Below are 12206 nucleotides of genomic sequence, written 5' to 3'. Positions count from 1 at the left end.
ATTCCTCAAAAATTAATTACTTTATCTGACATGTCCCACTGCATAAACTTGAACAGTACCTACAGGGATTCAGTACACACAAGAGAAATAACTATGACAGAACTGAAACAACTGAGATCCATGTGATGATCTGTCAGGGCTTGAATACTCTGCAGAGAGCTGATAAAAGTTCAGTGCTGTGAATTTATTTCTCTCAGACCAAGGGTCAAGCAGTCTTTGCTAACTCCTTGGGAGCTGTCTGCTCAAAGCGAGGGAACAGGGACTGTAGCCTAGAAATGCACACTAAGATTAAAAACACTCCAGCTGGGAAGGTCAGTGAAGTCCTCCAGAGTAGAAGTGGAAATTTTAAGCCTGAACCAAGTACCTGAGGCTGAAAGCTTCCCACTGACCACAGACAGACCTCTGACAAGGTCCCTTCTGCTTGCAGCTAAAGTGGCTGTTCCTTCTTCCCCAAAAAACTCTGCTCTTTCCCAGGACACCATGCCTGTGAAGCAATCTCAAACACACTGCAAGCAAGGACTGGATGTCATCTCTTGGCAGAAAACTGCCAAGTCTCGGATTAAGATTTTTCCAATGAGGAAGAGGAGTGAAATACTTGCTGGCAAAGAGAAACAACAAAAACTGACAGAGAATTGTTTACACTGACATAACAATTTTACTTTTTTGTCCTCTCTTTGTTTCCTAATAATTCCCAACATTGTCTTAGCTTTTTCAACTGACGTTCAGCTGACATTTTCCCAGAAATACCCCCTGAGACCTTTCCTGAACAGTGGTACATGATTTGGAGCCCTGCATTCCATACTTGGGTTCCTTCACATCATACACAAAGAAGCCCTCCAGGAACCTTTTCCTCAACAAGGAGGAATTCAGACCAATGAATACAGAGCCAGAGGGATCCCTCCCATTATGCATTTTAGAAGGCATAAGAAGGACACAGTTAATTACATCTGACTTTTAGTAACAGAAGAGTATCAGAAGAAAAAATGCTAGTCTCAAAGGAAAATTAAAAATATTGCCTAATATCCTAACCTGGCTTTTTAAGGGTGCTGTTTAATAAACAAATGATAAACATTGCATTAAATAAATCATACACACACTTGCCTCACTGCAGCCTGGAACTGTTAGTTTACAGAAGAAATTAGTGTCTTTTACCTACTGAAATTTAGATTCACTTCTTGCAAAGAAGCAGAATTATAACTGCCCTCTATGAGTCAAACTGTCTGCTTCAGAGGAAAAGCCTCAAAGGTTTTCCTCACCAGGGCTGGAATCACACTTGGACACCTGCGGAACACCTCCATTACCTGCAGTGAGCTTTGTATCAGAGGCAGTGTCCAGCTAAGTCAGCAGGCACCAGGAAAGAGAGCACAGGCTGTGCTTTGGCACGCACCCACTGACAGTGGCTGCTCAAGAAAGGTGCTGACAAGACAGACTGATGAAAATCCAAACCCAAAACAGTCATCTAGAGATGATCTCTTGCAGGCTATTACACGTCCTTTGCTTTTAGTCCTTCCTACAAGAGAGGCATGCTTATATTGACAAAATTTCTCCCCTGTTTTAGAATACACGTACTACCTCTCTCTTAAGGTGCTTTGAGAAAAAAAAATCTATAAAAATCACTATAGCAATAGTTGTAATATACAAATACAGAAATAGTAGGACAGTGATGTGTTTTAATTTGTTTCCTGAAATAAATCTGTTTACTGGTATATGAAAACTATACTTACCATTGCTCCCAAGGAGTTCTGCAAGTTTGATGTGACAGACCAGCCCTTTTGCTGGTGTGCAGCTGTGACAGATTATGTCAACTCAGAATCTGACCCAAAGCATTCACCTTCTTCTGTAGTTTAAAAGCTTACATTTCTGGATAATAATACATAATTTCTGTACTTTATACTTTATCTCCTGGTTTCAACTGGGATACAGCTAATTTTCTTCTTAGTAGCTGATACAAAGATGAGTTTTAGGCTTAGTGTGAGAATAATGTGGATATCACAGTGATGATTTAGTTGTTGCTCAGTAGTGCTCACTGTCAGTCGAGGACTTTTCAGTTTCCCATGCTATGGCAGTGAGCAGGTGCAAAAGGAGCTGAGATGGAGCATGGCCAGGACACCTGACCTGAACTGGCCACGGGGATATTCCATACCACAGAGCATCATGTTCAGTATATTAACTGGGGGTAAGTTGGCTGGAAGGTGCCATTCCCTGCTGGAGCATGGGCTGGGCATTGGTCAGTGGGCGGTGAGCAATTGTATTGTACATCAGTTGTCTTTCTTGGGGTACTTTTTTTTCCTGCCTCTCTATTTATTATTATTTTTATTAATAATAATAATAATATTTTCAATTATTAAACTGCTCTTATCTCAACCTATTGGTTTTTATCTTTTTTCCCCTCAGTAATGGGGGGGTGGTGTGTGTGGGGTGTGAGAGGCTACATTGCACTTAGTTGCTGTTTGAGGCTAAACCACAATATCTAATAAACAGTTGCTGGGCTGGGTAGATAAACAGTGAAATGCTGTACTCCAGCAATGTGTTTTCACTGAACAGAGATGGACAGATTTTTTTCATGGGAAAAATGCTGCTGAAATTAGAGAAAGCTCCTTAGACAAGTGGTACAGCTGATACTGAAACCCCAGGCAATTCTCCAGTGACAGAGAAACTGGAAAATTCCCATGCTCAATTCTGTATAAAATCTGTCCCCCTGTCATCACCAAATCTGCCCACAGACCACATGAAGCTTTCAGATTGTCTTGTATCAGAAGCATGTCAAATTAGGCCATCCCAAGCTTTGTGTTAGCTTGGCTTCCTTCAAAAGGAGGAATAAAACACACAAACATGGAAGGAGTATGTGGTGGAAGGCGAAAATGCCTTGATTTTCAAAGCTTATGCTGACCAAAAATGCCCAATCATAAAACTGCATGTGAAAAAATCAATAAAGTGAAACACTCCTGAAACACCCTCTAAAACGAACAGCAGCGGCCAGAAAAGCTGCTGGGATTACACTGGGGCTTGCTCAGGTGGCAAGATTTTGAGGCTCAGGAGGAGCTCTTGTCTCATTCTTGTTTTCCTGTCTAAAATGGCCAGAAACTGAGTGAATGCAGCAAGGAAACATAAATGGTACCAATTCCATATCAGTCAAATCAGGTGGGGTGTGCACCAGAAGCAGAAGTATTTCACTAGGGTTTCCTCCATTCAGCGTCTACTCCGGGACAAGCTGAGCAGAATAGGTTTCTCTTCAGCACCATGAAGGAACCACATCTGCCTCCTGCAATAATCAAGGTAAACTCCCACTAATGCCAGTGGCACATGAGTGTCCTTGCACCAGGGCTGGTATCTATTTCCTGCTACACCTCAGCAGTCTGTAATTTGCATTCATTTTGCCCACCTACTGCATGACAAATTGGTGCAAGTGGCACTGCATTTCCACCTGCATATTCACTTTTAGACTGCCATATACAACACCAGCTACTCTGTACCTCACCTTGCCGAGGCACGAGATCTTCACAAGGAAGCTGCAGATAGGACACTGCACCTGCTTCCCAGAGTGCAGGACGCAGCACAACAGTGGGACAAGACCAGCAAGGCTGTCTACTCCACCCAGTTTTCCTTAGCAGGTTGGCTTCCTGAAGGATTTTACAGAGCACACGTTCCAACTTAGCTTTAAATGTTCTGAAAAGAGGCATCTTGGAATTGGATAAAACTAATAGTGAAACTCCGCTCTCATATGGGACTAAGGCAGAGAAGGATGAGCTCAAACAGCAAAGCTTACAGCTCCACACTCAGATCCACATCCCTGCCCAGCAAAGAACTCTGGACATCTAACAGGCTGCACAGGGGATTAGATCGAGACTAGGCATCTAGTCATCTCTTCCCAAACGTGTAAATACTTAACTATCCAACACGGATTTCTCCCACTGTACTTTAGATTTTATAATAATTTAAACAACCATTTAAACAATTAAATCCTTTCCTAACTAGGAAGCAAACAAACTGTACTCAGGTGCTATTTAACCACCCTCTAGCACACTGTCATTAAAATTATTTACACCACTGTTGATATCACCAAGTCATGGCAAGTAGATTTACATCTAACTAGAAAAAAAAAGGCTTTTCAATTCTGTTAGGTAGAGAACTCTCACTTAGTTTTCCCTCTTTATCTAACATGCACAAACTGGTAATCACAGCTGATGGGGATTTCTTCTTTACCTGACAGTTAGAATAGAATACCTTTTAAGTTATGGATATTAAACAGGGCAGAAAATCTTTGGGTGTTGAGCAGGGTACCTCTAGGCAGCACAGAACACAAAGATGAACTTCATCTTCTGGCAAAGTCAGGACTCTTGACTAAAATGATATTATTCCCACAAAATGAGAAAAACACTTCATTGGGCACGAAGAATAAGTTTTGTCCATCCAGAAACAACGTTTCTATTTCAACATGCCCAGAAATTATTTAAAACCCCAATTTTTAAAAATAGTGAGGATGGAAAAAATAAGCAGTATCTTGGAATCATCCACAGCCATTTCCCCAAAGCAACACAGAGACAAGATTAATGTTGTAATCTTTAACAATCACACACAAAAATTCAACCATCCAGCCAAATCATTAGGGTGCTAAAAAATAATTCAATTTCTTTTGAATTTTGTTCCTGAGGTCATACTTTTAAGCTTCATCAACTGCTGAGACAACAACAAAAAACAAACTCATGGGAGACTGAGCATCCCCCTATTGCCACATGAATCCAGAACCCAGTGAGTTAAACAGAAAATTCCAAGAGGTTTCCTGTACCTTTGTGACCCAAGCTCTGCTCTGACCCAAGAGATAGCAGTAGAGTGTTGCAGCTGGAAGATTTATTTTTGTAAAAATACTCTGAACTTTCCAGCATTGCCTTAAATATTGTTATGGTAAAACAAAACTAAGAATATCCAGCATCTCTGACTGCATGAAATACTTTCCAATGCAAACCATCTGCTCATTACTCCCTAGAAATCATGGCTTCTTCCTTAAAATACAGGGGTCAAAACCAGAATGATGAACATCTATAGTGTTCCCCTTAGGTAGTTGTGCTGCCATCACTTAATTTAATCATGAGTTTTTGCAGGATTTGGGGGAAATATTATTGCAGCTACACCAGACTAAACCCCATGTTTTCCAAAAATCATGTTATTAACGCTTGATTTTGGCACAAAAGAGCTTCTTGGATTCTGCACTGCAATAAAACCCTGCTGCAAGCAGAATAAGATGATCAGAAGGAAGAAAAGGTAAGTGTCAACATGAGCCATCACATCATCTTTCTAAACAGACAGCAAATCATTGTGCTCCTGGCCACGCTAGAGAAGGATTTCTCTCTGCATTTCTCACTCCAGCCACGTTACTCTTTTCATCCAGACCACAACCTCCAAAACCTCCCTTTCAGCCTGCAATTTCCTGTTCAGCTTTCCCTCCATTTATTGTCCTTTTTCAGGCTGCACATTTCAGACAGATCCATGATTTACCCCAAGTCTAAAAGGATGAAAGACTTAGATAGAGCACTGAGCACCAAAGGCAAGAGGAAAAAGAAATTTCTCTTCTTGATCTATGTCCTTGAAGCCCTAAAGCTTTCCCATAGACAGTACCCTTTACCGCCATTACACCTCCAAATTAAACTTGCCAAGTTAAAACATGCCACCTACTTTTGAAGATCCCATGGTAGGTCCCGGTAGGCCTGGTAGCCTTTCTGACCACCAACGAAGGCTTGACTAAAGTCTGGACTGCGCAGCGAATGGTGCTGGAAAACGCAGGAGTCGCATTGACTGGTGTGACGGGAAGGGAAAGGTGTTGAATGAAGATCCTTCATTGAGGCACAGCTGGCGCAACACCCAGCACCCTGTGGGTTATTGCAAAATGAGGGAACGAACTTCAGAATAAAAACAAACAGAGGTAAGCATGGAGTTGATAAGGAGACTGTAACCTTCCGATCAGCTCCGCATCAAAGAGCTCCCCAGGCAGAGATGGAGTGAGAAGATAAACCGGCCCAAGCAAGAAGACTCGTTCTTCACTACAGCGAAACAGGAAGTGCGTGAGATTTCCCTTTTCCAGCACTCCCCTTCTGTCCAGCTTTTATCCCTACAGCAGGCCTTGTACTGAGTGGCTGCACCTTCTACCACACGCTCACTGTAAAACCCACAGCAGAGAGGCACCACACTGTCCACAACGCTACGTCACTTGTCTTCTGAGAGAGCCAACACAAAAATAAATATGGACATAAATAGCTTGGTCAGCCAAGCCTAATCTACCTCGGTGCTCACTCATCCACAGCTGTCCTGGACTCCCTTGGCATCAGGGACAAGACAACTATAAGTATCCAGCCTCCTAATTACATGTTAGTCATTTAATGGTTGGCATAACCCCGCCTGTGGAAAATGCTTACTCTGTGAAAAGGGCCACCAATCTCCTTGGAATTCCCTTCTCCCAGCACAAATGTGATTCTTCAGGGCCAGCTGGAAAGGAGGAAAATGGAGATTCACTAGTGAGAAAATCTGCATTTACATCGAAAATTGAAAATCATGAAACAAGAAGTAAAATTACCAGAATGCAAATCTGTTTTCTGCTCTTTGATGCACTTGTACCAAAAATCTTGAAGCATTTGGTTTTCCAATGAAGTCTCAAGATTTCAGTAATTTTTATTGGAACATTCACTATCTTCTGGAAACAGTCTCAGCATGAAGGGAGGGGAGGGAAAAAAAAAGACAAGGAAGATTTGAAGAAAATTTTACCTAAACATATCAAGTCCTTTTCCATCTTTCCCCAAAGTTATCCATTCATAGGCATTTCAATGCAATTGTAGGAGCATTTGGGCAGACCATTTTGAGGACAGTGGGAAAAGCTGATCACTGCTGAACAGCATCTGCTGTTTCTCTAACATCAATTTCTTCATTTGCCTTGATCAAATCAATTGGGTTTTTTGGATTCTCCAAGCTCCCTGTAGAAAGGGCTTTGTCGCAGTTGCCTACCTTACCTGGGACCTGGGGCTTTACTGACTGAGTACACAGGTACCTGCCAAGTACTAATATCCTCCCTGGGCTGTACCTTCCATTCCCCACCACCTACCCTGTTATTTTCTTTTTCAAAATTAGTAAAACTCAAAAAAGATTGTGCACAAAGGATTCTGTGCTCCACCCAGAAATACACACACCTCCACAGGAACTCAAGCACTTCATGGAGATTGGTTACAAACCGATTCAATGCAGGAGCCAAGAAAATACCTTAGAATTCCTTGTTCAGTTTTTTCATCCTTTTTTTTTCTCCCAGGTTTTTTTTGGGTTTTTTTTTTGTTTGTTTGGTTTGGTTTTTTTGTTTGTTTCTTCTTTTTTATGCTGGGAAAAAGTGGCCCTTGAAGTGTTTACCCTATGAGATGCAGAGATTTTTCCCTGATGCATGCAGAAGTTCAGTGGCAAACTCTAACCACCTGGATCAGGTAAAAGACATATTACAAGAGAAGCAGGTTTTAGCAGACAGGTATATTTTGAGACATCATTTACCTGAGACCTTGAGCCCTGAAACAAGAATGAAAAACATTTATTAGAATTGCAAAGATTCTCAGGAAGAAGTGCCAGAGAAAAGGGATTGGGCACCAGGTGAATGAACTTCTAGTAACTTTCAGATCACACTAGGACAGACTATTCCTATTGTTACTCCAGAATATGAAAACCAAAGATATTCCTAAAAAATTATTTCATTTTCTTACAATCAAGAATATTTTGCAACCTGCCTAATAAAACTTTAAGTAGGTTGCTTTTGTTTGCAAATTAATTAGCCATTAAAATGAACTGTCCAGCAAAGCAGTGTGAAATAAGGAAATACCCTTGCTTCTTTCAGATGATGCAAAATTAATTTACACATACCTGTGCCCCAGGAACAATGGTACAGACAGATCAAGAAAAGACAATAATTAACAAATAATTTTCCCCACAATAAATTATCAAGTTGCAAAGTGCTTGGTATTAGGGTGTAATTCAGCAACCTAGGCAATTAGTAACCTTTTTTGGTTAATACTAGGGAAGCAGCACAGCTATCAAAGCGTGGGGTGGAAATCCAAGAATGTGGGTGCACAGGATTTTGTGAATGAAAGTGTAAAAAGATGTAATGACCATTCTCTCCATTTAACCCTGCAAAGTCAGCCCAGCCAGTTAGACACACTGCTTGCCTAAGAATGGTAATAACAGACTACCTGGGTTTGTGTTTGCATACTTAACACAGGCTCACGGGCTCTAGAGACAAAGAGCACCTTTAGAGAAGACCGCTGGCCAGTCCTGTAGCAACATCTTTGGAATTTACAAATCAAAGATGTTTTTCATAGTTGTCTACCAGTTACTCAAGCCATGCCATGAATTTCAGACCAAAGACAGTGGTCAGTCATTACTTTTAAACTGAGTGTTCCTGTCAGTGATGTTTAACAGAACTGACAGAAGCTCTGTTAAACAGCCTGAACGTTAAACAACCTGAATTAATTAGAGCTGCTATGAGCAGGGTGTTTGACAAGACCTCTGTACATCCCTCCCAATCTAAATTACTCTGTAAATCTGTGAGCATCTGATAAGACCAAACTGGCACACTGCGATGAAATCCTTCCCTTGGACAAGTCCACTCCTTTTTCCATCAGCACACCTGGATAGCTCAGTTATGGCTTCAGGCCTCCCCCTCCTGAAAAACACAAAAACTTCTTGCATTTGGCCTTCAAAATTCAGCAGAAGCTCTAAATGAGCTGCATTTCATTATACTTTTTCTTTTCAGCTGTGGACATGCTACACAAGTTTACTCTTTTGACCAGAAAAGGTCACCAGTTTATTATCTCATGCTTTCCTTTGCTACATGAAATGCTGACCATGGCTTTAAATAACTGATGGCAGTTAATAACTGATAAGTAGAAAAACAAAAGCAGAAAATCCATTAAAAGGATAGAATTATTCTCCAGAGCCAATATGAGAGCTGGAAGAGAAGCCAGGACCTTTCTTTTGAGCCTTGAAAAGTCACTTGGGGCAAGATTTTATTACATGCCCATGCAGCTTTGAGATACTGAACACATGGAGATCCTGTGATGCTACAGCCTCAAGCTCTGAAGTATGCTAGATCCTGTCCTGGCTGGTTTCCAAACAGTCCCTCTTTCCAGGGCCTTGTAACAGAAACTGCTACACCCGTCTGAGTTGCAGCCAGCGAGGCCAGCCCAGAATACCAGCAACGCCCTTCGACAACGGAAGTCCCCCAGTGCCAGAGTCATTAGAAAAGAATTCATAGCCCGTCGCCCCGTTTGAGGCAAAAAGGTGGCACACGTGTGCCTGTCCTCTGCAGCTGCTCAGACAGAGCTGCAGCTTGGTGCAGTGAAACAGGCCAGCCTGCATTTTCTTCTCTCAGGCTAATAACTCTCGACATCCAGTGCATGAATCCTCCTCTCCCTGTTAAGGCACACAGCATCTCCAAAGAGACAGGAGATCTTCACATGACTTAGACTAGGCCTATAAAGAAACAGAGCACTTTAAAATACAAATAAATCTTTAACAGGCACAGCTCCAATTGAACAAAGAAAGAGCAGCATTGTTTCACGAATCTGAAGTGCTAGAGGGACTTACTGGGAGCACTTAGACAGAGCTCTGCGGATGGCAGCACACACAAAAGAAGGCTTTTCCTACATCTCTACCTCCCCAGAAAATAGGTAGCTTGGATTTAATCTCATATTATTTGTTAGCACCTAAGTTGCCTGGTGGAAGCCAAACAGAGTTTGAGATGCTTTCTGCCTCAGCTATTACCTGTTCCAGTTTACTCTGCAGCAGCATGCAAGATCCTACATGGCATTCTTGTCAGTGGTCACCCGATTTATCATACACTGCATTAGCCTTCAAGGCTTCATAGACTAAATTAGATATAATGAAAATCATGTCCAGGACCTCCATCCTGCAGCTGTTTTAACTCTGGCTGTATTTTCAGCCACAGTTCAGGAGATTAGTCACTCTGATAGAAACACAGAGTACCTAATGAGGGTCCCACTTGGTTGGCTGCCTCTCTGTGAGACCTTCTTTCTAGCTCTCTCTCAGGTAACTTGCTTTCTACTTAGGTGGCACAGAATGGATTGTTCTCCCTTCCATGCCCTGCTGTTTCCATTGATTATTCAAAGGCAACAGTGCCAGGCAAGTTTGGGACAAGAGCACTGTTATGGCATCTAAGGGTCAAGCGTGAAAATGACCTGGTGTCAGGCTTCTTTAGGCTGGCTACCAGAGCACTCAGCTGTCACAGACACAGCTGAGGGACAGTCAGCTCACCTGAGACTGTACCCACCCCTTAGCCACGGCCATGTGTCTTTCCCTGAAGCCGCTAAGGCACTTGGAGAGAACAGAATCACAGAGCAGCTGAGGCAGAAAGGGAACTCTGGAGATGGTCTAGCCCAAAATCTCTGCTCAAAACAAGCACGGCTGGATGAGAGTGCTAAGGATCATGTCCCATTGTGGTTTGAGCATCTCCAAGGATGGAGACTCCATAACTTGTCCTGACAACCTGGTTCAAAGTCCAAGTACTCTCACAGTAAAAAAGTTCTTTCTTACATTTTGATCATGCTCTAGTACAGGAGACATTATTTCCTAGCACAGTCCCTCCATCTGGTCTGTCCACTGGGGAAGGAATGTTGCCATCAACAGCCCCCTTTGGTATGCAGGTCATCTGCTGGCCTGGAGAACAGTGCCAGACTGTCTGAGTCACAGCTCCAAAGGCTGCAGGTGATCCAAAGAGTCTGGTGAAGGTCAGAGATGTGTGACAATTGCTGTTTGTTTGTACTGATTTGCAAAGAACGATCTGTGGTTAAAACAGGCTCTGGATGGCAGGCTGATGGCAAGTCCTTCCTCAAGTAAGGGACAGCCCAGTGGCACAACTGGAAAATGGAAAGCACAGCTGCAGAGGGGACAAACATCACATAGCAAGCACAACTCCCATTTACTGCAGGGAGGAAGGAATTCAGTAGCTAATCAAGTGAATCGGAGATATGCTATGTATTTCTCAGACCTATGCAAGCTTAGATAAAAGAAAGAGTTGCATTTTTTGGATGACAAGTTCCTCAAAGCTTTTTCTCTTTCTTAATTGAAACAGGTTTTTTTGAACCTGAGAAAAAGCCACAAACAATGAAAGGCAAACAAAATATTCTTCAAAGAAAGTGCAATTTAAGAAAGGGTTCAATTAGAAATAAAACTTTACCCTAAGATAAAGCACTTTAAATGCCATTTGCTGTATTTGTTTCTGATGTCTTCTAACCAGATGAGTTTTGAAAAGTTTTCTTTGCAGCAATAATAGATCAGACACCCAGCAGGCTGAAATACTGACAGCTCTGTTTTATAGAAGGATGCTGTTTGGCCACGCATACAAAAGACCACAAGAATTATTCTTCTCTTCAGTTCTTCACTTCAAACCCTTTGACAGAAATTCCACCCACATAGCCAAATACAACCACACCAGCTGAGCATATCTTTGGGTCATGGCACAGTTACCAACGTAACTGAATGCTCATAAATGCTCTAAGTGTTACATACGAAACACAGCCTCTGTCAGAAACTCAGCACAAAGCTGTTTTCTAAGCCATAAAAATATTTGATAAAATTATGTCCTTTAAGAAGTATGTCTCTAACACTCCCTTTCTTGCACTGGACCCAGTAAAATGTGACAAAAGGACTACTCTTCTTTCAAACAAATGGCCACCTTCCCATCTATAGCCAACATGGCATGTCCTCTAGTACTGCAATAAAGCTGTTGCACTCCTTTTTATCCTCTTAAATAACCTCAAATTCCAAGTTCATCCTGCTGGCTGTGAGGTATTATAGACCGGGATCAATTAGCTCCAGCATATAGTGCCCTTCCAGCTCAGAATACTGTACAATTTGTACCAAGTTTCCCATTATGACAGGAAAGGGACAAGAAGAAATCTGAGCAGTGTCTTTGATCTACAAGAATCATCAGGAATTGTCAAAATGGGAGACCAAAACATGCCACTGCAAACCTCCCTATCCTTATCCTATCAAGTTCTCAAAATTACTGCTGCTCTGCTATCTTGTTTGCAAGAAGGCTGACAAGCTCAGAAAATTGACCCATGATGCCAAAAGTACCATATGCCTTTCTAGTCTACTCTTCCACAGGACAAAGCTCTGGCTTTGTTGCTGCAGATAAGCAGACAAAACCTGCTCAGCCCTTGCTCTCA

General features: G+C 42.1%; 1 protein-coding gene across 2 annotated transcripts in view; it reads right to left on the bottom strand.

Annotated features, from left to right (window-relative positions):
* The window catches only part of LOC125326780 (transmembrane protease serine 11E-like), a 40991-nt gene extending 34699 nt beyond the window's left edge, over nt 1-6292 (bottom strand). Inside the window, exons 1-2 of one of the 2 annotated variants that reach the window (XM_048305253.1) lie at nt 5949-6292; nt 5671-5864 (exon numbers count right to left, since the gene is read on the bottom strand). In XM_048305253.1, the coding sequence (XP_048161210.1) occupies nt 5671-5834 (164 nt within the window). In that variant the 5' untranslated portion in view covers nt 5835-5864; nt 5949-6292. Of the gene's footprint in view, nt 1-5670 lie in introns of both variants that reach the window. The other variant, XM_048305252.1, reaches the window with a different exon arrangement.
* Nucleotides 6293-12206: the final 5914 nt, after the last annotated feature.

The sequence above is a fragment of the Corvus hawaiiensis genome, chromosome 5 (genome assembly GCF_020740725.1).
Source record: "Corvus hawaiiensis isolate bCorHaw1 chromosome 5, bCorHaw1.pri.cur, whole genome shotgun sequence".
In the NCBI taxonomy this organism is placed as follows: Eukaryota; Metazoa; Chordata; class Aves; order Passeriformes; family Corvidae; genus Corvus; species Corvus hawaiiensis.
This window is presented reverse-complemented; position numbering and strand designations above follow the sequence as displayed.